The sequence below is a fragment of the Lampris incognitus genome, chromosome 11, assembly GCF_029633865.1.
Source record: "Lampris incognitus isolate fLamInc1 chromosome 11, fLamInc1.hap2, whole genome shotgun sequence".
In the NCBI taxonomy this organism is placed as follows: Eukaryota; Metazoa; Chordata; class Actinopteri; order Lampriformes; family Lampridae; genus Lampris; species Lampris incognitus.
Window position 1 is genome coordinate 4563588 of NC_079221.1, and position 27172 is coordinate 4590759.

The 27172-nt window shown below is 44.1% G+C and overlaps 1 protein-coding gene across 1 annotated transcript; it reads left to right on the forward strand.

Annotated features, from left to right (window-relative positions):
* Nucleotides 1-4054: 4054 nt before the first annotated feature.
* col28a2a (collagen, type XXVIII, alpha 2a) lies at nt 4055-26811 on the forward strand. The gene is made up of 34 exons (XM_056289810.1): nt 4055-4181; nt 4955-5547; nt 7285-7344; nt 8840-8893; nt 9163-9207; nt 9305-9331; nt 9422-9466; nt 9979-10023; nt 10671-10724; nt 12397-12465; nt 12560-12628; nt 12819-12887; nt 14454-14522; nt 15112-15180; nt 15334-15402; nt 18042-18110; nt 19934-20005; nt 20709-20777; nt 20879-20950; nt 21983-22051; nt 22203-22271; nt 22369-22437; nt 22532-22600; nt 22855-22923; nt 23045-23113; nt 23790-23858; nt 23946-24026; nt 24227-24262; nt 24408-24444; nt 24550-25101; nt 25273-25619; nt 25730-25973; nt 26053-26244; nt 26723-26811. The coding sequence occupies exons 1-34, from the start codon at nt 4055-4057 to the stop codon at nt 26809-26811; spliced, it is 3807 nt and encodes a 1268-aa protein (XP_056145785.1).
* Nucleotides 26812-27172: the final 361 nt, after the last annotated feature.

A 27172-nucleotide genomic window follows, 5' to 3' on the forward strand; every position in this document is an offset into this window, starting at 1 on the left:
GGATTAATGCCGGAAGGGCTTGATGGAAGAGGTAAAAAATACCTTTTGCAAATATTACTAACAGCAGCAATTAAATGCATCACAGTTAAGTGGTTAAAATCTGACCCTCCAACATACAATTTATGGATTGAGAAAGTATGGGAAATATATCAGATGGAACAAATAACCTCCTCTTTGAGACTTCAGAAAGATATATTTATTAAAAGGTGGAGCCAGGCCATGGCTATACTGAGACAGTGAAGTGCTCCAGACCCTTGTACTCATTCTGTATCATACATGCGTCTCTATCTTCTCAATTCACCTTATCTGTCTATGCAAATACACGCAGCCATACCACTACACACATGCATACACAACTCCCCTCCCTGACCCCGACCCCCTTTCCTTTTTTAAAATATATTTATTCATGTCTTTAATTTATACCGCCATTACAACTAACACTTCAAGCTGAAGTAAAGGGTTTTTTGGGGTTTTTTTTTATTCATTTATTTGTTTTTTCTTTTCCTTTTATTTTTTGATTCCCTTTTGTTAAATTATCTGTAAACCATATAGGCACAGCTTGAAGAAATGGAAAAAAACAGCAGGAAAAATTGTGAGTTTGGTTGTATAAATTGTGAAATTGAAATAAAAACTAAGTTAAAAAAAATGCAGAAAAGATGGATCACTTTATAAAAGTATCTAACCAAAGATGATTATGTAAAAACGCTGTTAATATGTGATTCCAAATAGTGCATATTAGGGAAGCACACAAGCCACAACGAGAGGGTCTGAAAATGTGTTGGGAAAAGGATGTTGGGGGGGAGATTTCGACAGAGGTCTGGGAGAAGATTGTTGCATCGTGGCATAAATGCTCACGTGAAGCACAGTCACAACTCCTTCATTATAAGGTGATCAATAGAAGCTACTGGACCCCATGTAAACTGGCCAAACTGAAACTAAGGGACAATGATGCTTGCTGGAGATGTGGGAAGGAGTCTGGGACTTTAGTACATCTACTGTATTATTGTGAGAAGACAGTATGTATGTGGGACAACATTGTTGTTTTTCTGAACGGGATGTTGAAGTTATCGCTGATTAAAACCCCAGCACTGTGTCTTTTGGGACTGTTACCAGAGAATGTCAGAATGTCTAATCGGATGAAGCTATGGGTACAGCCGGCTCAGATACCTGGCTGTAGAATCAATCTGAGACCCTGGAAATCCTCTGCTCCTTCAACCTACAATGAATGGATGGAAACAATGTATCAGATGGCAACATATGAACGAATCACTTATAAGAGTGGCGGGTAGAGAGAACATGTTTAAGGAGGTCTGGGGCTTATTCTTCACAGAAATGGAATGTGGACATTGAAATAGATGATTACTCTGCATGAATATTCATATGGACTCTATGGCTATGTGTCTTGTCTAATTGTTTTTTTTTAAATTTGTGTATGTTTACTTTGGGGTTTTTTTGGGTGTATGTTGTTTAAAAACAGGAAAAGAGGACAGTTGAGTTTGTTGGATACTTGTGTTATGATGCATTGTGTTTGTGGATGCAATTGTTGATCTGTCCAGAAAAATATCAATTAATAACAACAAAAAAAAATATGTGATTCCAAATAAAAAATGTAAAAACTAAAAATAAAGGCGACTGACATTCTTGCTCGGAGCTTGGACACCCAGAGGGAGCTCGTAGTAGAGCCGCTGCTCCTTCGCATCGAAAGGAGCCAGTTGAGGCGGTTCAGGCATCTGATCAGGATGCCTCCTGGGGGCCTTCCTTTGGAGGTTTACCGGGCACGGCCAACTGGGAGGAGACCCCGGGGTACACCCAGAACTTGCTGGAGGGACTACATGTTCAGTCTGGCCTGGGAACGCCTTGGGATCCCCTAGGAGGAGCTGGAGGGCGTTGCTGGGGAGAGGGACGTCTGGAGTGCCCTATTTAGCTTGCTGCCACCACGACCCGACACCGGAGAAGCGGCTGAAGATGAGATGAGATGAAATGAGATGAGACGAGACGAGATGAGATGAGACGAGATATTCTTGCTGCTGATTTATTTCAATTGGTCTTTGGGAGGAGTACATGCATTCTTTGGTGTCAGAAAGCGTCCTCTAATTACTCCTTGCCTGGAGGTTAGAATATTAAGGCTCTTTACCTCCAGCACAGCTGCAAAGAACTGCATGAATTCCTAAACCAGCCAGCACAGGACTGCCCCATCGCTCTCACCGCTCCAGGAGGGAGGTGAAAGGTCACGGCCAGCACCGGACAGTCAGATGGTCATCCTTTTGGGGTCCTGAAGGCGAAGTACCACTGATTGCTTTCGCTCGTGGGTTTTCTGTGAAGTATCCATGTTGAACTTCCCCATGTGCTCTGGTAAAACTGTTCCGAAACACTTTCGCCACTTAAGCCGACAGCGCGTCATTAGGCACCTTCTTGTGTAGGTTTCTGTCCTTCATTTGCCTCCTCGTGCGTCGTACGTTTGCCTTCTGTAGGTTAAAGTGAGGTCTCGGTGTTACAAACCGTGGCACAACAGAGATCTCTCACATTTGACATAAAGAGCTATGAAAAGAATGACATTAGTTGTCCTCTGTGTTGACTCTCGACAATATAACATTTCCAACACTGATGCTTGAGGAAAAAAAAAAAGAGAAATCTTACTTTTCCAAAACCTGGATAATATCAAAGTGCAGTTTACCACTCATCAAGACATTCCTGCTTTCTCTGATCATCCTGCAATGCTAAGCTGTTTAAATCTATTTCTAATGTGGATTTCTGGGAAAATGCATCTCATATTGAACCCTCATTGTGCCCTATGGACGTCCTTTCTATCCTTTGCAGAGCTCCAAAAAACAAAAAAAAAACATCTAATCATTTATCAAGGTTTCCCTTTTTTTCCTCAGAACTATGTGACCTCACATACGCAGTTAAGCTGAAAAACTATTTTCATTATTAACTGTTTTATTGGTATTCTGTCCTTACATAATAGCACTATCATCCACGTTTTTCCTTTCATTGCTCGCCATATTGTTTTGTTGTTTTACGAGTCACTTTGCAACACCATATTTAAAAGTATATGACTGTCATTTTATACTATCATTATCGTTGTACTATCATTATTACTGCTATTAGAAAGACTTGGAAAGAATCAATAAATACCAATCCGTAAGAATGGGTGTTTACTACTGTCTCGTCCCTCCTCGTTCACTGCAGTCGGGAACATGGACAAGAGGTTGCAAGCAATACGTTATGTGAATGAATTCTAAATCTAAAATGCCATCGAAACAAACTAACCCGCAATAACATGACACTATCCTGTTGTTTGTATAAGTGATCATTCATAAACTGGTGCAACCACAACAGCCACTACTGCTTTTCAGCGCTTGAATTTTCCCAGCACCTGTGTGCCTCTACACCGAATCTACATGAACTACAAATTTCAGCTAAGCTTTGGTCACAGCTCTCCAAACATCCCCCCAGTTGTTGTTAACTCAACCCGGCCTCCCCTTTACCCCGAGGGCAGAGCAGGAGATTGGCAAGGTTTCGTGGGATCTGGCCCGGCGCTTCCCCCTCTGTTATAAAGGAGGAGGGAGACCCCTTCTGCACCCCGGGTTGGCTTATGCTCCTGCTGCTAGGTTTCTGCTGCTAGAACGTTAATGAGCTAACTGGAGCCTGCTGCAAACACCGCCACCGACTCTCTCTGCTGATGCTGCCAGCTCGCCGAGGTCATCATTCTGAACTGCAGTGAATAGAGAAACCAGAGAACCTGCAGCATTCTGGAAGGATTTTGGACCGTGAGTCAAAAATGAAGAGGATGCATGATTATCACGAGTGTAGAGTCCATCCACAGCTTATGGCTGCAAAAATCGTACTGAAATATAGTAGAATGTGATTTTAAACCTCATGATGTTTGTTTTTTTAAACATTTGCCTCCAAACATAGCACTAACATGTGGTATTTATTCCAACCTCATTTCATCTAGACACCAAAAACACAGTGATGAATATGTCGGTGTTTAACTTTCTTATCTTTTGATTGTTCTGTAGTTGGGACAGTGATGTCTCCTTCCGTTAAGTTGATGCTGCTGTTTGCAGCACTGACTGGCGTCTGTGCCCACGAATACTACGAGGAGAGGAAAGTGAACAAGAAATCAAGGGTCAAACCACTCACGCAGCCGGTGGCAGCAAATATTTACGACGGCCAAGGTAAGAAAACGATGTGATTAACGAGAACATTATTTAGGTTGCACTGAACACAGAAAACATGTTTTTTTGCTTAGTATCCATCACAATATTACCAGGAGGATTTCCTAGTGTGCAACCAAGCTTTCATCTTAAATATGCTGTTTGTGGAGTATGCAAAGAGGCAACTGAACATATCAGTGTTTCTTCTAGTATTGTGTGTAACCGATGAAGTTGTTAGTCTGTCTGTCTGCATGCAGCACCAGACCTGGACTTTGCTCTGTAGCTATTCAACGTAACACAATCTGTCCACTGTGAAGCTTCTTAGATGTGAAAGATTTATAAACTTGTGGCACTGGGAAAAGACAAATGCTTGTGAATCAAGACAGATCAGTTCTTTTTAAAAGGCGAATGCAATTTTTGCTTTTGAATGGTAGTCAAGTTCAGCATTAACCATTATTAAGCCAGTTTAAAGTAAGATGCATGCATGAGTCGTTCCTAGAAAGTGTGCATGCCAATACATACCAAGTCAGAGAAGAACACGTGCATGCATGCAGCTGTTTACAGACGCAGGTACACAGGAACTGAACACAGAAAAAGGCTTTGGGAAAGTAAAATGTTTAAAGCCTGCTTTTGAAAAAGGGCCAAAGTTAAAGGCGCGTGCCTCTGATCCTCTGCAGGGCCACTCTCAGAAGCTCAGTGAGGCTTGACAAGCTCTTGTTTTGATTGTAATGCTGTAAAAGCTTGTATTGGAGAGAAATAAAAAGTCTTTCTCACAATGTTGTGTGTGCACACAGCCAGGCTGGGTGAGACCTGTAACCTGGAGCTCTACTTCCTGCTGGACAGCTCTGAGAGTGCCAAGGACTACCATGAGCAGGAGAAGAAGTTTGCTATAAACGTGGCGGATGGGCTGCAAAGTGTGCGGCTGCAGGCTGGCCGTCGCCTGACCTGGAAGATAGCTGCGCTCCAGTTCAGTAGTAATGTTACACAAGTGCAGACGTTCAGTCAGTGGGACGGCCCAGATAAATTCAAGGCCCATATGGCTACTATCGACAACATCGGCCACGGTACCTACATCACCTACGCGATCACCAACATGACCAAGATCTACCGGGAGGAATCCAAGTCCAGGAGCATCAAAGTAGCGATACTGGTCACAGATGGTGTATCCCACCCCAGCAACCCAGATCTCTCCTCGGCTGTTGCTGATGCGAATAAACAGAGTGTCAGATTCATCACTGTGGGCATCACGCGGGCAGCCAACGAGTCGGCCAACATGGCCGAGCTCCGTCAGTGGGCCAGCCCCGCTTCCCGCTACTACCATAATTTGCAGGACGTGGACATTCAGGGGAAAGTCGTGAATGAAATTGTGAGTATGTCTGATCTGTCTGTCAGCAGAGAGCACTCAGAAGTAAAACACTGCAACCACTGTCAGCGTAGGCGTGTATTTAAAGTTGGCACACGGACAAGCTCGGTCAAGTGTTCCTGCAGAGCTGGAATGACAGAGATGCCGTGTGTAAACAAGCGAAGGAACACCTATGACAGCTGTATATTCTACTGGTGAATTCAAAGAATAAGCTTTTCCATATCTTACAAGAAGAGCTGTTTGACATCTGTTCATTATGAGTGAATATTCCTTCAGCAGTGGTTCTAGCCAGACTCTGTTGCGGTCTCTCATCATGTTCCCCCAGGTGGAAATGTTTTGAATTCAGAACCTGTAGCCTTGTTTTCATCCCACTGATTTAGATTAGATAGGAAATTCCATCACATGCCAATTCTTTTGAAGATAAATAGCAAAAAGCAAAAAGACATGATGTTGTAATCATCCTGTGGTTTGAGATGACATTGTACTTTTCAAACCTTGGTTGACATTTTGTGCTGAAGGTTACAGTATTCAAATATTCAGGGATGATATTTCTTTCCTTTTTTTTTTGTTGAAAAATTTCCCCCTTTTTCAATTACCAATTAGCCCACTCTTCCGAGCTGTCTTGGTTGCTGCTCCACCCCCTCTGCCGACCTGGGGAGGGCTGCAGACTACCACATGCCTCCTCCGATCCATGTGGAGTCACCAGTCGCTTCTTTTCACCTGACAGTGAGGAGTTTCACTAGGGGGACGTAGCGCATTACCCCCCGAACAGGTGCCCCGACCGACCAGAGGAAGCGCTAGTGCAGTGACCAGGACACATATCCACATTCGGCTTCCCACCCACAGACACGGCCAATTCCCACATAGCATCCGGATGTGGGCCACTTCAGGCAATGATGCGGCACTGATGGTCTTCTTCTGGTCCTGACAAAACGGATGTGAGCCTGAAGTGGCCCACATGTATAATAGCAAATATGGCCCAAATATGCCAAATCAAATGTGGGCCTTTTTTGGTAAAGACGCGGTGCTCTGGGCAACATGTGATCTGGATGTGACCCTGAAGTGGCCCGTGCGGTAAATGGTGAATATGGCCCAAATATCACAAAACACATACGGGTCACCTTTGGCAAATATGTGGCACATGCGGCATTGCTATGGCTCGGTTCTGGCCCAGATCTGGCAAACAGGAGCGGACCGCCCAAGTGCCATCGTTCCACGCGGTATGTGGGCCGGATGAAGTGTCGGGTGTGGGACGGGTCCGGGCCACAGCAATTTTGCTATCTGGATTGTGTCTGTAACTGGAGGTAACACGGGGGGGGGGGGGGGGGCTCAAACCGGCGATCCCCGTGTTGGTAGGCAACGGAATAGACAGCTACGCTACCCGGGTGCCTGCTATTTCTTTTTCTTTGTTATCAGTTTCAAACATATTATTCATTATTCAGCAACTACCAACTCTGTTTGCTAACACTGCTGATGAATATGTTGTAAAACTAGACAACACATTCAAGTGGTCAACCATGCTAACAATCTCGTGGTCTCACCTGTTTATAACTGTTTTTATTTTTGGTCTCTGTTTGACATGTGTTGCTGTGTTTTTCCTCCGCAGGTGGCCTTGGCTGATAAAGAGGTAGGTATTGTTATATTCCCACTGCTCACAGACATCATCTCTTCACACGTTGGCATGTATAACTAGACACAGATGCCCCCCTTGACTGTATAGTTTCTCCACAACTCTGAAACCGTGTCTCGTCCTTTTTGAAGTGCCACGTGGCCCAGATATGTGCCTGCGAGAAGGGCGAGAAGGGACAGAGTGGCCTGATGGTGAGTACTCAGCAGCTTGCTTTCCAAAACATCCCAAACCAAAGAGTCGTTTTCCTCTACAGCGATCAAAGGAAAGAACATGAGCCAAAGGAAAAAAAAAACGAGGGGGTCCTTGAAGTCTTGCACAGGGAAATCTAAACAGGGTCTGATATTTCAGGAATGGTAATAGTATGTTTTTGAATAATCAGTATAATTGCTTACTTCTTTTGTCAACCTGGCCTGCAGGCGTGTACTGTGCACAGACAGACAGCGTAGATAGGTGGTCTGACCCGCATTCTGGGAGTAATCCTATAGCAACATGTTTGAGAGATCCTCCTCTGTTCCTCTCCCTGAGGTTTCTTCCTATTTTTTCTCCCTGTTAAAGGGTTTTTTTAGGGAGTTGTTCCTTATCCAATGAGAGGTTCTAAGGACATGATGTTGTGTTGCTGTTAAGCCCACTGAGGCAAATTTGTAATTTGTGATATTGGGCTATACAAATAAAATTGATTTGATTTGATACAGGGGAATAAGACCATGCTCTGCCATTCCCACACACCTATATTTGTTGCCTCTCCGTGCGTCTTGTTCCCACGAGTTATTGCACACTGCCAATCCAGCAAAAGATGTCCCCCACGGAAACTGGAGGCACCACATATAGCCCCACTACTCCCAATAAAACTGGACCTTTGGCCGGCATAAAAAACTCTTGACAACCCTGATTGTTGGAGTCAGTCACCCAGGGATAGAGCCTCTCGGAGGCAGTGAACGTGAGATAAGGCGTGTCATACACCATAAACAGCCCTAAAATGGCACAACCCCCACCGACACACACACACACACACACACACACTACACAGGTATAAACTATTTCCTTCGGATGCGAAGCACCCGTGTAAAGCCCACTCCTGGCCAGATAGGGGCTAGCGTAGGTAATGTCAGGGTTTCCAGTATCTAACAGTCAGTCATGTGCTGACAGACGTCTGCATGATAATTAACCAGGTGCATTCTCCTCAGAGAGATTCTTTAAATTCTTACGCTCAGACAGAAAGGCACTTACAAGTGTTCTCATTAGGTTAATGGTCACCAACTGGTGATTCTTAGTGGACGGCAACCGCCACACGCTGCCCAGGGGCTTCTCAGCCATATGACCCTTGACCCCCTTGAACAAGATGTCCCCAAATATGCATTGCTCACACCTGCTAGCATCCGGGGGTGCGCACACACACACACACACACACACACACACACACACACACATGCAGATCGATATCCATCCCGTCCCCTTTCCCCCCTTTATCTGTCTCTGCATTTACATATTGGCTGTGCCTCAAAGAGAACCTCGCATTTTCTCTTTTCGCAGACCAAGATAAGCTCTTATCATCTGGTTACGAGCCTCGGGGGTCTTTTATTTGCCCTCAATCACAGACTTTGCTCACACGGTGGGGGGGGGGGGAGTTACTAAATGTCAGTGGATGAAATTAACTGTATTCCATCTGCGTTTCGTTTAATTCCACAGGGGAAGAAGGGTCGACCCGGAGATGTTGGAGCCCCTGGACTTAAAGGCCAGAAGGTCCTTCATAACATTTTCACACCTGCTGGGGGTTCTATCTGGGACTACGCCGCTCTTTTCTTCTTCTCTTGCTTGTTTCCTACAACCATTTATGAGTATCCAAACCGTCTCCTGTACGTTATGGCGTGTCTTGTATGTGCATGTGCAGTAAGCATATACAGACCCCGTCGTCCGCATTAAAACGCTTGTTGTGTAGCAGCTGAGATGGGTGAAGGTAAATGTGTAACGCTGAACAATGCACTGAGTCGGATTTGATTATTTCATGTCAGGGTGAAGCGGGGCTGAGCGGGCTACCAGGGCAAAGGGGCGTGGAGGTAAATGTTAAGACTCATCATCATAGAAAAATGTTTTTTTTTGCCCAGAACTGAATTTAATCACGTCTAACCTTTCTCCATCCTCGTTCACTCGCAGGGGAAACCAGGTTACAATGGACTGAAGGTATGTGGCACAGTTGAAACACGCGCTTTTCTAATGTTTTACACACTTTGAGCCTTGTGTGATTATTATTCCTGTCTAATCCCCACACAGGGCGAGAGGGGAGAGTGTGGCATCCCAGGAGTAAAAGGAGACAGGGTATGGAAACACGATCTGCTCTGTGTTGCCGTGTTTTCAATGTACTTATTCTCTCGAAATGAATGAAATTGCGGCACGGTGGTGCAGTGGTTAGCGTGGTCGCCTCACAGCAAGAAGGTCCTGGGTTTGAGCCCCGGGGTAGTCCAACCTTGGGGGTCGTCCCGGGCCGTCCTCTGTGTGGAGTTTGCATGTTCTCCCCGTTTCTGCTTGGGTTTCCTCCCACAGTCCAAAGACCTGTAGGTCAGGTGAATCAGCCGTACTAAATTGTCCCTAAGTGTGAATGTGTCAGCCCTGTGATGGCCTGGTGGCCTGTCCAGGGTGTCTCTCCGCCTGCAGCCTAATGACTGCTGGGATAGGCTCCAGCTTCCTGCAGCCCCGATTGGGATAAGCAGCTTGGAATGGATGGATGGATGGATGGATGGATGGATGGATGGATGGATGGATGGATGGATGGATGAATGAAATTACACTTGGCGTTACTTTCATTGTTTTTCTCATTTAATATCCATTAGGGTCCTGAGGGTCCTGTCGGCACAAGGGGACCTAGAGGTTTTCAGGTGAGCAAAAGTCCGGCATTTGGATGCAATATTCCTACAAACTGATTCAGGTTGTTTCTATACATGAATGCCGAGTAGTGAATTCCACACAAGAAGAGACTTTGTCCTGCCTTCAGTCTCCGATGTCATGTTGGTGAACAGCTCCATAGACACCGAGTTTGAAAATCTCCGAACGATGACAGTGATACGAGTAAGAATGACCATAAGAATGATGGTTTGCCTTTTTACATTCACATTTCCATTTGAAAACCAGTATCGGTGCGATATAGCTCCTTTACTGTAACTGCAAATGGTCATATTCCAGTTCTTCACCACCTCCGAGCTCCATCTTCAGGCTGCACATTGGTATGACATCACGGATTTGAGTCTCGGTTCTCTGGTTTCCAGCTTTAGGAAACGCAGTAGTTCTTCATCATTTTAAATAGTGCTCGGACTGCTGCGGGGGACAGAAGTGGTGTATGCCGATTCTCAGAATAAGTAGAAATTCTGTGCAGCACACAATGGAATTTCACACATTGGCTGGTAAAACCAGGGATAGTCAGATAGTCACACACACACAACAGCACACCATGCAGAGTGATAATATGTGACCTGCGGCATAGGAGATGGACCTCTATTATTAATGGCTGTATCTTCTTGCTGACCAGGGGTTACCCGGACGGGAGGGAGACGTTGGACCAGAGGGCCCTCAGGGAAAGCAGGTTAGTGTCTTTTGTCCGCAAAGGCCCTGGGAACACTCTTATTTACCTCATCGTGCAGATCTGCTATGACCTTTACATGTCCTTTTATTATGGGGTTAAACTAAGTGCTGGAGCTTTGCCACCGAGCCTTTTACCATCCAGCACAGGGGCCTGTTTCTGAGGTAGTAGGCAGCTTAAACCGCATTTGGCACTGAGCCAGTCTCTTCCCCCATATTAGGAAAAAGTCACCAATCTAGGCATTATCCACTATCAGGTCCTAAAAAGAGAACACAAACTGGCTGACTATCTCTCCACTGTCAGAGACATTCGGCAGAGACACATCCTTACCAAGCACAGGCTCCGTGACCACGGTCTAGCCACTGAAAAGGGCAGACACACAACACATCCTGGCTACCAAAACAGCAAAGAATATGTGGTCACTGTACGGCAGGTGAGGTGGAGACACAGATGCACTTCCTGCTAAACTGTGAGAAATTCCAGAACGTAAGAGAAAAATACCAGGAGACATTTGAAAACCAGATTCCAAATGTTCTAATGCTGGATGAGAAGGAACAATGGCCACTTATTTTAGGGGAGGGTCAAAGGTCACACCTTGCGGCACAATGTGTGTCAGAATGCCATAGCCTAAGGCTCAGTGAGTGACCAAAACACTGTCAGTTACTGTCAGTTGCTGTTCAAGTGCTGTTCTGTTTCTGCCTGATCTAGCTATTCCTTTTTCCATTCGTTTTTGTTTGTTTGTTTGTTTGTTTGTTTGTTTGTTTGTTTTGGTACTCTTTTGGTACTCTTTTTTTTTGGTACCTCTGTTTCGCTGTCACCTGCTTTGGCAAAATTGTAATTAATGCAGTCATGCCAATAAAGCATCATTGAATATTGAGAGAGACAGACAGACAGACAGACAGACAGACAGAGACCCCTCCCCCTAAATCTACGGCTTGTCCCAAGTCCAACACAGTTAGGACAATGGCGAGCTGAAAATGGTTCATTTCTTTTTTGTTTAATCTACTGCCCTCCCCATTCCCCCCCCCCCACCACACTACAGCGACTAACCTCGCTGCTATGACTTCTAGATCGGAGAGTAGCTAAAACAGGGGGAATGTGCACTCTTTTCCTTGTTTTGTTTAAATGTCTGGGCGTCCGGGTAGCGTAGCGGTCTATTCCGTTGCCTATCAACACCGGGATCTCCGGTTTGAATCCCCGTGTTACCTCCGGCTTGGTCGGGCGTCCCTACAGACACAATTGGCCGTGTCTGCGGGTGGGAAGCCAGGTGTGGGTATGTGTCCTGGTCGCTGCACTAGCGCCTCCTCTGGTCGGTCGGGGTGCATGTTCATGGGGGAGGGGGAACTGGGGGGAATAGCGTGATCCTCCCACGCGCTACGTCCCCCTGGTGAAACTCCCCACTGTCAGGTGAAAACAAGTGGCTGGCGACTCCACATGTACTGGAGGAAGCATGTGGTAGTCTGCAGCCCTCCCCGGATCGGCAGAGGGGATGGAGCAGCGACCGGGATGGCTCAGAGAGTGATTGGCCAGGTACAATTAGGGAGAAAAAAGGGGGGGAAATCCAACAAAAAAAAAGAAGCATCTAATCTGACACCCGTAGTGAACTATAGCTCTCTCAGGACACATAAAAACTCAAACGCTACACTGATTTATTCTTTATGTTTTCACATCATAGGGGGAACGCGGCCCACCAGGCCCGCCAGGAATTCAGGGGGAAACTGGTATTGGACTCCCTGGATCGAAGGTAAGTTTTACTGTAAATGATCCTCTGCGTGCTTTAATGTACTTTTTTGATTCATGTCCTCTCCCCACTTCATCTAGTTTATGTTTATCTGCAGGGTGACATGGGATTCCAGGGCCCACCGGGGCCTTCTGGTCTACCTGGGATTGGTGAACCTGGCCTTCCTGTAAGTGAGGCAGAAAGAGACAGAATCCTACTCTTGAAATATACTGCGTGACATAATCTTTGTGTCTGTGAGGAGCTCGCTTGATCTCATTGAGCATTTAAGGAGAAACAGTTGGAAATGTGACCTGCCAAAAAGACCTGAAGGAGTTTGATCCGCGCCATGTTTTAGAATCCACTGACTTCTTTTGCAGGGGCCTCAAGGGCTACAAGGTGTTCAGGGGGAGAAAGGACCTCAAGGCGAGGGCTTTCCAGGACCAAAGGTATGAACACTCGCCTTTCAAGGCAGGTAAAAAGAAAAACAATGGAAACGCGATCTGGGTCAAAACTCAGAATACCCATGGCAATTTGTCACTCCTTCTTTTCTACTGGCCAGAGCATTTAGAGACCAAAGAAACCCTACAGGTTCTCCTTCAAACCCATGTCAAAACATGCCTATTTTACCAAAATCAAGTTTCACCCCGTAGTCTCTAACATTTACTTTGAAACCAAGTTCTACCTCCGCATCCAGATATAGTGATATCAAACAGAGATGCCCTCTGAAACAGGTCTTATGAGGATTTAAATGGCCGTTGCGGGTCACCAGCATCAGAACATCCATGACTGGCATCCCAGAATGACACGACTTCTGGCCCGCCCCCAAAACAAAGTTTACTCAACTGTTTACTCTGGATTTTCAGAAAGTGAAATCTCATCTAAAATCTCAAGCTAATCTTTACGTAGCTGTGCTTGTTCTTCGAGGCATGGCCTACATCTGTCAAAACCAGATCTCACTGTGGTCCAACTCACTGAGTCGCAACTCAAGTGTCTGCTCAAGTGTTACCACTCACACTGCTGTTCATGCATTAAGCCTGTAAAAACAGTCTGTTCCTCCATGCTGCAGCATGTTACTGGTTGGGACATATAGAATGTGAAGATTGACAAGCTGGGATATCTCCTTCAAATACATATGGTTAGAATTCAACCAAGTATATTTTGCAGTATTTGCAGACGGTTGCACAGTAAAAGGTGAGCATTATTGTTATTGATACTGTTTCATATTGCAGTGCAATAATGCAAGCTTCTTGCTCTGATATCGGTTATCATATCTTAACCGAGTGAAACTGAGTGAACTGAAGAACAAGGTACTTGGCACCAAGGCCCCCTCAGTGTTTATTGTAATTCAAGTCAAAACCTGTTAGTAAGCCTTATAATGGTAGAGGCAGGTTTATGTGGTTGGCAGACATTCCCTATAAAAAGAAATTTACGCATGCTTTTATTTGGCAAAGGCATGTCCTGAAAAATTAATGCAACACCAAAAATATCCTCAAGCAACTAAACATCTGGTAGACCTTTGCAAGACTCACTGGCTGTTATGTAGAATTCCCCCTCTCCCTAAAGGGGTCCTCACCCCAAATCCCCTCCCCACATCACACACACACACACACACACACACACACGCACAATGAATATGTTCCTGTCTGTATGTCTGCATGTCATTACATTTTACTGTCGCCTCGGCTATAAATGCTTTCTCTGAATACCAGCCTCTCTCTTAAGAATTGCCACTTGCCAAAGGCTGGAGTATGCTGCAGGAGCATCATAAAATGCCCTAGGTTTGACTCTTAGGGATGGTTCAGAGGGGGGAAAAACACACACACAATTCCACTCTTATTGCATAGGATGTTTTCAGATCAAGCACAGGAGGGTAACAGGTGCTAACTTGCACCTGCTACCCTCCTGTGTTTCATCCTCTCCTTTCTGAGCACAACGCACATCTGGCTGTGAACCAACAAGTGACTGCGGTGGGACAGGCAGAAAGGTGGTTACGACCTGCTTTTATTCCACAGGGGGACCAGGGGCTCCTCGGGCCAATGGGGCCAAAGGGACAGACGGGTGCAGGAATCAAAGGAGAAAAGGTGGGCTACATCAGCTAATGAATACCACTGATAGAAACACCCCACGTCTACACAACAAAAGATCCAATGAAATCCATAAAGAAGGCTGGATGTCCTCCAGGTTGTAATTATATAGACTGCTCGTTGGAAAGCCAGATTGAGAAAGTAAAGAGCAGACGGGTAGGGGGGAACTAACAGCTCTGGTTACCGTGGGAAAGTGGAAAATTGAAGGTTGGACATGCGTCGCAATACTTTACAGAGGTATTGTAGCTTCAGCCGTGGTATATACCAGAGGCATTACAGAGGGCATCACCAGAGAGTAATCAAGCAGTATGTTTTAGTTTAGTTACATGTAAGTACCAAGGTAGTTTTGATTAGAAACTGGTGTAAATGTGTTATTTATAGATTACTCAAACAGTCCAGGTTTTATGCTTGGGTTGATGAAAAGCACTACTCAGGAAACAAACTACACACACACACACACACACACACACACACACACACACACACACACACACACACACACACACACACACACACACACACACACACACACACACGTAAATAACCCAGTTAACTGATCAGCTTAAAAATGCCATTTTACCTCCAGGGTGAACTTGGGCCCATGGGTCTTCCAGGACCAACTGGACCAACAGGAGTGGGCATACAGGGAGAGAAGGTCTGCAGAATTTCATCATCTATATATTTTTCGCATCTCTGTTACACGTACTGACACAGGCATAGACATTGACAAATGCACACATATAGCATAAGAATAACTACAAATACACAATTCTGCAAAGTAACCATCCAAACATGAATTTATGTTCAGGGCGTTGAAGGCTCAAGGGGTCTACCAGGAGTGAGAGGACTTCCAGGCACAGGCTCACCTGGACCTAAGGTTTGTTAAATTACCAAACACTGTTGCTGCTCTTACTGTTCAAATTCTTTTCTTAGCTTGTATAAATATATGTATGTTTGTATGCATCTCCCTACCTATAGCTCTGACAGCTGTACTCACTGTAGATAAAACCCAGGAGTGGCGGCTGGCTAGTACAGGGCGCTGGGGCGCCACCCCCTTCAAATATCAAGAGATGAAAATCTACTTAAACATGTTAAATATAATGTAGTTTGTATAATGCAAATAATTATGAAATAATGTCAGCGCCTGTCAGCAGCATTAAATATTGGTTCCAAATGGTATTTGGTGGATTTCTGTCTGAATACAGATACTTCCTGGGTGAGGGGCCCCGGCCAAACCATACCTTATGTAAGCCCTCAAACCCAGTAAATATTTATCTATTTAATATCCTGGCTATGGTCATATTTCAGGTAAGTGTTTTGAATGCATCTTCGTATCCTGATGACAAATATTAGTGTAAACATAGGGCGGTACTGTAAGGAGACGACTTATCAACCAGACAGCCCACTTAAACCCACATGTCAACATGTGTGTGCAGAAAACAGAATGTAAAAGATGGGCATCTGGCTCCCGGGATTAAGTCAGAAGTAACATGCCTGGGCATTGTTCTAGAGTCATCTCTCAAAAAAAGCTGCAATAACTCCAACACTCAAGAAACCTGGTGTAGACCCCAACAATTTGAATAGTTTTTGCCCAATTTCAGATTTACCATTTCTCTCTAAAATACTTGAAAGAACAGTTGTAGCTCAGGTACACGCTCACGCGATGGACAACAATCTGTTTGAACAACTTTAGTCTGGTTTTCGCTGCTTTCGCAGTACGGAGACAGCCTTGGTGAAAATAACTAATGATCTGTTGATGGCAGCTGACTCTGGGCTCCTAACCATACTTGTCCTTCTTGATCTGAGCGCCGCCTTTGATACCATCTCACATAATATCCTCCTAGTAAGATTAGCTTCCGTTAGGCTCATTGGCACCTCGCTTGTCTGGTTTACATCAAATCTCTCTGGCCGCACTCAAGTTTGTCCAACTTGAAAATTTAAGATCACAACCTATTCCTGTTATTACTGGTGTTCACCAGGGCTCTGTTTTTTGGCCCCCTCCTATTCATTATTTACCTTTTACCTCTTGGCCACATTTTGGCCCATCAAAAGAAACATGCATGTTAGGGTTTATACTCCTGCCTGTGCCCCTGACCAAGGCAATGGGAAAAGAACTGGAGTTGGTCCCCGGGCGCAGCATGAAGGCGGCAGCCCGCTGCTCCTAGCTACACAGATCACAGCTAGGATGGGTTCATTTGCAGTAAATGAATTCCCCCAAGCGGATTAATAAAGGAAACTTAATTTCAGGAACTTCGCTAATCAACTTCACTGCAACACGGATGACACCCAGCTCTATCTATCCACCAAGCCTACTTCAGCTCTTTCGCCCACTTCCCTTTCCAACTGCTTATTAGAAAATAAATCCTGGTTCTCATATAACTTCCTCATATGTAATAGTGGTAAAACTGAGGTTCTCTTCATAGGTACTAAATCTACTTTGGCTAAATCTGTTTTTCTCTATCGACAATTCTACAGTACCTCATTCCCCTCAGGTTAAGAGTCTGGCCGTCGTGTTCGACAGCACATTATCTTTTCAAGCACACATCAATAATGTTACTCGGTCTGCATACTTCCACCTACGCAATATTAATCGTCTTCGTTCGTCGCTTACACCTAAAAGCACAGCCATTCTCATTCACACCCTGATTACATCCTGTATTGACAACTGCAATTCCATCCTCTTTGGTCTTCCTTTCAAGTGTCTTCATAAACTTCAACTGGTCAGAATATCCTTACCAGAACTCCTTCCATAGATCATATCACTCCCGTTCTTCAACAACGTCACTGGCCCCCTGCTAAATACCATATCAACTTCAGGATTCTGCTTCCCACCTTTAAGACCTTTTATAACCTAGCACCTTCCTATCTTTCCAAACTCCTTAATATCCACACACCGTCCGTACTCTCAGATCTACTTCTGCCAACCAACTCAGTCAGTCGTTCTGGCCCCACCTTGAAATCCCATCTCAAAACGTATCTTTTCAAACAGGCCTAATCAGTCTGACTTTACTGGTCACACCCACATTGAGTGTTTTGCAGCGTTGATGATTTTATACCTATTTCTTGTATTAACTTATTATTGTATACCCTGCTTTGTTTGATTTTATGATCTGTGATATAGTGCTGCTTGTTTTTAACTCTGTTTTGTAAGGTGCTCCTGAGTGCTTTGAAAGGCACCCACAAATAAAAGGAATTATTTATTTATTTATCAAAAATAGATGATTACAGTTTTAAAACATCTTACCATCCTGTCTGATAATGGCATATCACAAAGATCAAGCTACTAGGTTAGCTTGTTTTTTGAAAACAGGATAAAATGATTTCACCTTGTACATCAGAATCTAAGTATGCATGTAAAAGCAGACAATGGAGCAAACAATGCCTAGCATGTCCAGTGTCCAAACTTTGATGACTGCTGACCAGCTGCAAATTTTCTTGGGAAAAAAAAAAGTGAAAAAGTTTGCATTTACTACATCTTACTTAGCCAAAAGTGATCAATCTATTTCTATTTTCTAGGGAGACCAAGGTTTGCCAGGTGAACAAGGAGTTTCAGGAGAAAGAGGCATCGGTGAACCTGGTCAAAAGGTAAGATTTCTACTGAACCGCTCCTAAAAGTGCAACTCATTTTGGTCTATATAAGGATATGAGAGCAATGTTGCTTTACAGCAACACAACATCCTGTCCTTAGACCCTCACATCGGATAAGGAACAACTCCCTAAAAAAAGCCTTTAACAGGGAGAAAAAATAGGAAGAAACCCCAGGAAGAGCAACAGAGGAGGGATCTCTCTCCCAACATGGACAACGTGCAATGATGTTGTGCTTACACAATCTACAGAATAAAACATTGAAAGAGGATAACACAATTATAATGGAATTATAAAATATATGAAGAATATGATGAGGAGGATGCCAAACAGTGTCCAAACGCCACCAGAACAGCCCAGGACCCAAGCTATGTGACCAACGTCCCCATGTAAAAAAAAAAAAGGGGGGGGGGCTCAGTCTTGTTGTTCAGCTGGAATAGGCTGTGCTTTTTAAAAGACCACTGAAAACCTACCTTTTTACTAAGGCCTATGGTCTGTAGTCTGTTGATCTTTGTTTTAATCTTTTTCTTTTTTTCTTATCTAGCGTAAAGTGTCCTTGGGTTCCTTGAAAGGCACTATACAAAACTAAGTTGTTGTTGTTGTTGTTGTTGTTGTTGCTTCATCCATGGCTTTGTCTTTGCCAAAACATGAAATAGCTGCAGTGGGCTCCAAGTCCCGCTGCAGCTATTTCAGTGTCTAGTCTCACTGGCATAACAGCTGAATAATGTGCCAAACCAGCTGATGACATGAAGAAATACGATGTGGCCTCATTAATGTGGGAGTGATGTTGAACCTTGATGGTAAAGAGAGAGCTGAGTGACACTGCAAAGTGCTCTACATGCCAGTCAATCTTCATCCTTCAAAATTAAGGATGTAGTTTGATTTTATAGAGAGTTTCTCTACAAAGTGCCTGGACCGCTTCCCTGTGGTGCAGGGGGACAAAGTTTAGTAATCCTGAAAGAATTCAGAGATCAGCTGCTGCTCCTTTGACTTAAGAGGAATTAGATTGAGGTGGCTTCTGGGTAGAGGCCCCAACCCGAACCAGAATCCCACTAGAGAAACTACACCTCCCAGATGGACTGGAATTGCCTTGGGGAAAATTTCTGGGGACAGAAGTGTCTGGGCTGATCTGTTTTTCCATCCACCACTTTAACCCTGACCCTGATAAGTGGCATAATGCCAACAACAACAACAACAACAACAACAACAAAATGTACAAACCACTTGCAGCAAGGTACAGTGACAGCCAGGGTTGTTCTGCACAGAGACATGGACAAAAATTGTAGGAGAGGGCTGAACAGCCATTTATTTTTAAAACCCCGATTGAAAACACCAGATTAAAGACACAAAACAAGACATATTCAGAGTTCTTTACTGGAGGGAGAGCTATGCAGATCTACTTCTCTGCGGTTCACTTTTCTCTCAGTCTCTGGTGTTTCTTCATTGAGGTGCAGCCGCAATTTTAACTTGTCTGACTCGAGACAGGCGTGCCAGCACCCCCCTACGCCACACCAATCTAAGTAGCATATAGAGCAGTGTTTCTCAACCCAGTCCTCAAGGAACCCCTATCCTGCAGATTTTCATTGTAACCCTGCATAGGTGGCCCTGCTTGTACTTACTCGACCAATCATCTCGCAGCACTTAATTATGCAAGGTGTGCAACGTCTGAAAGAATTCATTGCTGATTGGTTGAATAACTACAAACAGGTACCTATTCAGGGTTGCAAAGAAAATATGCAGGATAGGGGGTCCTTGAGGACTGGGTTGAGAAACACTGATATAGAGAAACTACTTACAGTACTTTTATCATCCTTTTGTTTCAGGGGGAGCCTGGGGCATCTGGTTTAGCTGGGTTGCCAGGTCTTTCGGGAGAAGATGGAGCTCCTGGACAGAAGGTACAGTACATTACACAACCTTTTCGAACACCTCCGCCCAGCTTCCTAAAAACATCTCAACACTAAAATCCTTTGTCCGCTGTCTTACAATGTGAATGAGGATGATACTGTTGTTAAAGGTGGATCAAAATTAAAATACTAATATATTCTAACATCATTTATTATTCTAGTTATCAAACGCTTTGTACAATTTATTTCTGCTGAAAAAATATAAGTATTAAAGGTAGAATTCAGATTTTCTATTTTTCTACTTTAAAAGAGCTCCCTCAGCTTCTCACAGACGATCTTGTTTCTGACACTCGTGATGTCATCAGACACACTCATTTACATACAGCCAATCAGATCAAATTATCAAAAATATGAAGCCCCGCCTACCCTCAACAACAACAACCCCTGCTCGTACTTGTCACTCAAAGGTCAGCTCGTGAATATTAATGAGGACTAAGCTGCTGCCTCACAGTTCTTGAGATAACTGGGAACAGTTATGAATTAGGGTAGACAAAACAATGTCAGCCATCGGCAAATGAAAAATAGTCGCTGAATGTTTTATTATGTCACAGTCAAGGTTCTTAGGCATAAAAAGTAAATCTGATTACTGAGTTTGGTCCGACTTTAGTGTTCTTTCTTAGACCTACTGGAGGGTATGGATGATGGGGAGATAAAGTTTTTTTCCCCTCCATCTAATCTGTTCTTTGTCTATCAGGGTGAATCAGGTTTACCTGGCCCAAGAGGTCCTGAGGGACCAGCAGGAATTGGCACTCCAGGAGAAAAGGTGGGCTGTGTGGAATGTGTGGATCCACCCTGTGTCTTTAGCTATTCAAATCAGAACATAGAGAACATGCATTAAATAATGTTTTCTCTAATCCCTCCTAGGGCGACCAGGGTCAGACAGGTATTCGTGGGTTACATGGACCTTCTGGCATCCCTGGACCATCAGGACCAAAGGTAAGAGTATAAAACCAGGCCAGTGATATTTTACAGTAACTGTATTTCTATCCAACCGGTGCTAAGCAAATTTTCAGTGAGTCTGCATACCTGTCTAGAAACAAAATGGGACCCGTGTGTCCCGGAGTGTGTCGGAGGTGTATCTATAGATGCCTGTGGAGCATAAAGCAAGAAAACACAAGGGACAAGAAACTCAAGAAAAATGGAATTCTCCAAAAAAAAGAACAGTATTGGACAAGCTGATTTTGTTTTCACGTGTAAACATGCGTATACTGCTGGTAATTCATGTCATCCTTTATAAAGAGGAAAGCAAATGAATGCACATGGCAATATCCTAATACACCAATGGATGACATCCATTACGGGCACATGGGAATGATTCAATTCAATTCAATTCAATTCAGTTTTATTTGTATAAATTACAAATTTGCCTCAGTGGAATGATAGGGCATATGACTTTTGTTGGGGGCTGTGGTAAACAAATATTTTACAGATATTACAACACTGCAGTGAACAAATCTCTTTAACTGTTTTGCAGCAAAATTCAGTTATTTTTATGGTTTAAGTATTCCAAGTCAGCACCATTATTTATTTAAGTAGTAATTCAATATTGTTGAGAGGGGGAAAAAATCCTGGCCCAAAAAAAGTTTATATATATATTTTTTTTTTTTTTAAGGAGATTTTTTTTTTAATTGGCATTTCCATTTAGCATTTGAAAAACGATACCTGGAAACACTTGGGTGGAAACTCAGCCGGTGATATAACAGCTGATTTTATAAGTGGGACTCATATAAGCTCGATATTTTGTTCACACACTCACTTGTTCTGTTTTTTGTCAATACCCTAATCTCATTTACATGGTGATGAACAAAATATTGTTCTAGATTTATGAGACAGCGATCCAACATTTGAATTAATTCCAAATACATGTCATATTTACAATATTTACACTATTAGTCTGGGCTACTTTCCAGACGTTTGACAATACATAGACTGTTCGGATAAAAATGCTTGCCAACACTTATCTTCCAGGGGGAACCTGGCTCACAGGGTCGGCTGGGCATGCCAGGGCTGCCGGGACGGGCCATAGCAGGTCCCAAGGTAACAAATACACATCTGTCATCGCTCTGTCAGCAGGTAGAAAACTGGCTGGTAGTTAGGGAATGCTGTCAGACAAAGTCAAATGCCATGAATGACACAGTTGTTGCTGATGAGCATCAACGCAACTTTCTTGTTTGGGTGTCTTTTCCAGGGTGATTCAGGACCCCCTGGCCCTTCAGGGCCTATCGGGGAACCAGGCCTCGGGCATCCTGGCCCAAAGGTAAACATCTTCATTTTTGAGTGAATAATATTTGATCGCGCTTTCGTATTGACAGTATTAAGTTGTTTATGTACACCATTATATGTTATTTTACCAGGGCGATCGTGGTCATCCTGGTCTACCAGGTCCAGTTGGTCCAACTGGTGAAGGTTTCCCAGGACCTGTGGTTTGTACAATCAAATCTCAATATCTTAGCTCTTTGTGTTCAAACAGGAAATCCTTTACTAATCAATGGTGCTCTCCCCATTTCATATGCTCAGGGTCCTCCAGGTATTCCCGGTTTACCAGGCGAGCCAGGCATTGACGGGAGAGAGATTCCCGGTCCAAAGGTTTGTGTGTAAAACTACATGTTAGTGTTTGCATGTGTGGCGCTGTGCTTGAAGAGGGGCGGCACAGCTCAGGAAGGAGTTAGAGTAGGTCATCTTGCAATGGGAAGGTCACTGGTTCAATCCCCGGCTCCTCCAGAGAGTGTGTTGAAGTGTCTTTGAGCAAGACACTGAACCCCCTAACTGCTCCTGATGAACACGGTGGTGCCATTTGCTATTTGCCACAAGTGTCTTGAATACCGACATGTCTGTTCCAGGGTGACATTGGTTTCAGAGGATTGCCAGGTTTGCCTGGCCCAACTGGAGAGGGATTACAAGGACCACCGGTAAGAAAGACCCCCATGTACCTCACACCACCATCCACTCATCAGTGTTCCATTCTGATTCATCTCAAACACACAATGAACCCACACTTCCCTGACAACGCCCCTCTCACCATTTTTTAAGGGTAACATTGGAAGGCCAGGACCGCCCGGTATAGCTGGACCTCCTGGTGAAGGTATTCCAGGCCCAAAGGTAAATATCACAGATATGACTCATATCAAAAATTCACACATGGGGCACCCAGGTAGCGTGGCAGTCTATTCTGTTGCCTACTAACATGGGGATCGCCGGTTCGAATCCCCGTGTTACCTCCGGCTTGGTCGGGCGTCCCTACAGACACAATTGGCAGTGTCTGCGGGTGAGAAGCTGGATGTGGGTATGTGTCCTGGTCGCTGCACTAGCGCCTCCTCTGGTCGGTCAGGGCGCCTGTTCGGGGGGGAGGGGGAAATGGGGGGAGTAGCGTGATCCTCACACGTGCTACGTCCCCCTGGCAAAACTCCTCACTGTCAGGTGAAAACAAGCAGCTGGTGACTCCACATGTAAGGGAGGAGGCATGTGGTACTCTGCAGCCCTCCCCGGATCGGCAGAGGGGGTGGAGCAGCGACCGGGACGGCTCAGAGGAGTTGTGCAATTAATTGGCCAGATACAATTGGGGAGGGGGGAAAAAAAAGGGGGGGGGGGTCAACAAAAAAAAAGGAAACAGAGAATGATCCTCCTGATATTGTTGCTCAGAAATGGATTGTTTTGATTTAAGTATAGTAGTTCCATCCATTTCTGAGCCATAATCTTTATCCTAATAATTGAATAATTGTCCTCCTGATCGTCTTGAGCGACCAGTCTTTAATGTGAAAGCCATATTCTATTTCAGGGTGAGCCAGGGTCTCAGGGTGTGATTGGGCCCAGAGGACTACAAGGAGAAGGATATCCTGGCCCTAAAGTGAGAGATGTTTACATATCCCTTCTAATATTATATTATTGATATCTGATCAACTTGTCTGATCACAGACTTCTGATCTCCACATAGGGTGACCGTGGCTTGCAGGGCGAGAGGGGTTTGAAGGGAATTAAAGGAGAAGCAGGAGATCCTGGAGTTCCTGGAGAACCAGTAAGTCAATCATACCCTATTTACTTCCCGTCTTTGGATAACAGACATTAATCTCTCAATCTCAATCTCAATGTCAGCGATTGAGGTTTCAAAGAGATAATGTTAGTTTGAGATAATGTAAATTTTCTCAAGGAGATTGGCCTTTTTTTAAATAATTTTTAATCATAAAAGACAGAAACGGTGACTTTTTTTTTTCAAAGGGGAGGCCAGGAGCAAAAGGGGAACCAGGTCTCACAGTAAGTACAGTAATTCATCTAATTATATTGCATAACAATCCAGCAAAACTCATTGGCCTTACACTGATGTCAAATCCACAAATCTATCCAAAACATTTTGCATATATTGACTGATTTAATATGTACTTGCTGATCTTTTTTCCAGAGAGAGGATATCATTAAGCTGATCAAAGAAATCTGTGGTAAGAAATCAGCCAGTTTGGAGTAACGTAAGGAAAGCAACACATGTGGATGTGGATGAGCAAGCGTTTGGGCATGTCAAAAAAGATGCACTTCTTTCTTTTCAGGGTGTGGTACCAAATGTAAAGAAAGGCCAATGGAGCTTGTGTTCATCATTGACAGCTCAGAGAGCGTCGGCCCTGAGAACTTCGAGAAAATCAAGAACTTTGTCAGTGGGCTGGTTGACCGGACCACAGTTGGACATAATGCCACCAGAATTGGGCTGGTGCTCTACAGCTTGAATGCCCACCTGGAGCTCAACTTGACCTCGGGCATGAGCAACCAGGACATCAAGCAAGCGATCAGGAAAATGCGCTATGTGGGCGAGGGCACCTACACTGGCACCGCCATCAGAAAGGCCACCAAGGATGCATTCTCCCGCAATGCCATCAGAAAAGTGGCCATCGTCATCACAGATGGACAGACAAACACGAAAGACCCTGTAAGACTTGACATGGCGGTGGAGGAGGCTCATGCTGCCAACATTGAGATGTACGCCGTAGGGATCATCACTGTCTCTGATCCGAAACGGGATAACTTCACTAAAGAGCTCAATCTGATTGCCTCTGCTCCTGACAAAGAACACGTGTACCTTATTAATGACGTCGATACTCTACCAGGTAATAATCACTATCAAATGTTGATAATGTCATGCTTTTTAGCTGTTTGCTCATGTCAAAAAAACAGTAATGTTATTCAGTGATCATATATGCAGGTATGGTACTAGGTTTTCAGCGCCATCGGAGGAGATTAGAAGATGTCTGAAATTAAGTGACCTGTCTTTATTTCAGCACTGGAGTCCAAACTTGTAAGCCAGATCTGCAAAGATGAAAATGGTGCCCTTATCTACAATCACATTACAAATGGCTATGGGAACGGCAACGATGGACATGATAACAATGGATATAGAGAGGACAGGAATGGATACGGACTCGGGAATAATGGCTATGGCAATAATGGCTTTGGTAATAATGGCTTTGGCAATAATGACCATATAAAAAATGAACATGATAGCGATGGTAATGTGACCCTTCAAGGGCAGATCCAAAATCAGAGACACACCAACAGCCAGGGCCACAACCAAGGGCATGGAGACAACTTTGAACTGCCCATCAATGCTGGTCCCCTCCCAGTCCAGGTCTGTACCAAAGTGAAATTAAACCTCCTGCTGTAAGTGTTGATTATACAAAGAACAATGCATAACAACATTGATTTTTTTTTTTTTTTTTGCAATTATTTTTCAACTAGGTGGAAGAAGATGATGAAGGTGAAGATTTAGACTTGAGGGGACATGTGCGAGGAAGCAACACTCTGGCTGTAATTAATAAGACAGTTGTATTGCCTGTTAGAGATGCCGCCCAATCCAATGAGGCAGTGCTGACATCTTCATCATCTTCATTCTCATCTGCAGTTGTTTCATCAGCATCAGTTTCAGGTTCACCTTTGACCTCCCAAGAGTTGCAGCCTGCGGTGGCTCCTGTTGTCACTGAAGGTGAGCTGCAATCATGATGGCTTCTGTTTGGGTAAATCTACAGGTTTTGGAAGTGTCTCACTTTCTACTTCTTTTTCAGAGTCTGCTCTTCTTGACCCCCGCTGTAATCTCATCCTGGAACAAGGTTCCTGCAGAGATTATTCCATCTACTGGTACTACGACAAACAGGCCAATGCCTGTGCACAGTTCTGGTATGGAGGCTGTGGTGGAAATGACAACCGTTATAAGACAGAGGATGAATGCAAGAAGACATGTGTTCGACATGGAACAGGTGAGTCCTGTCTATCTTAGACAGTAAAAACTGTTATGCCCTTTTTCAGTCAGTTCTTTTTTTATAAATATTGTACTTTGTTGGGGGGCTTTCAGCTGCTTAAAATGAGAAGAATATGCTGGGCTGTCATCTGATGAACCTACTGTGGACCAGCCAAAATGAAGTGGACTTTTTCCAAATCTCTACAGTGTACAAACTGCCATTTTGTTGTCTTAATTTAACGTGTTTTGTCATTGTCAGTTACGGTTATAAAATCCTGTGAACTTTTACTTTCCACGAATACAAATCTGAAGAAAATTAGCAGTTCCGTTGGGAAAAAAAAAACAAAGCAATCCAAGTTGTGTAAATTGCTAATATGAAATTGTTTGTCCTGCTCTTTAATTGGTTTTTGTGTTGCCTTGCGTCACGGTGTATTATACAGTAATACTTCAGCTATATTGTACTGTGTGAAACATTCCACGTGAGATTCTTGATGCAGGGTCTGACTTTGCTGTAAAATATGTGACTACTTCAGAAAAGCTGTTGGCATTTCAGCTTTACATACAGAGTATTCTTCTGCCTTTCTGAGCCATGTGCTGACACTGAAGATTTTCCTTGAAAGCAGTCGCCTCGTGAGACAAGTTCACCGTTTACCATGTTTTGATATGTCATTTGTTCAAAAATGAACTATGTGCTCTGAATATTTTTGTTTGTTTGTATCTTGTGCGTGTTCATCTGTTACATTTTGTGCATTTGGGGCACATCAAGCTGCCCCAACAGAAGGCTGTTTCTCTGTACATTAAAGTGCTCAGAACGTTTTCAGTAGAAAATGTTATTATATGATGATTCCTTTTTCTATCTTAATTCCTGTGTATATGTACTCACCACACAGGATTGTGACTTTCTCATATCCATCCATTACCAGCCTTCTTTGTTTGGACATTTTAAG

Bases quoted from the DNA above. Each gene is read 5' to 3' on its own strand.
- col28a2a (XM_056289810.1), top strand. From the start codon at position 4,055: ATGCTGCTGTTTGCAGCACTGACTGGCGTCTGTGCCCACGAATACTAC. The intron at 10,024-10,670 runs GTGAGCAAAAGT...CTTGCTGACCAG, and splicing joins GGGGACCTAGAGGTTTTCAG to GGGTTACCCGGACGGGAGGG. The intron at 23,859-23,945 runs GTGAGAGATGTT...ATCTCCACATAG, and splicing joins AAGGATATCCTGGCCCTAAA to GGTGACCGTGGCTTGCAGGG.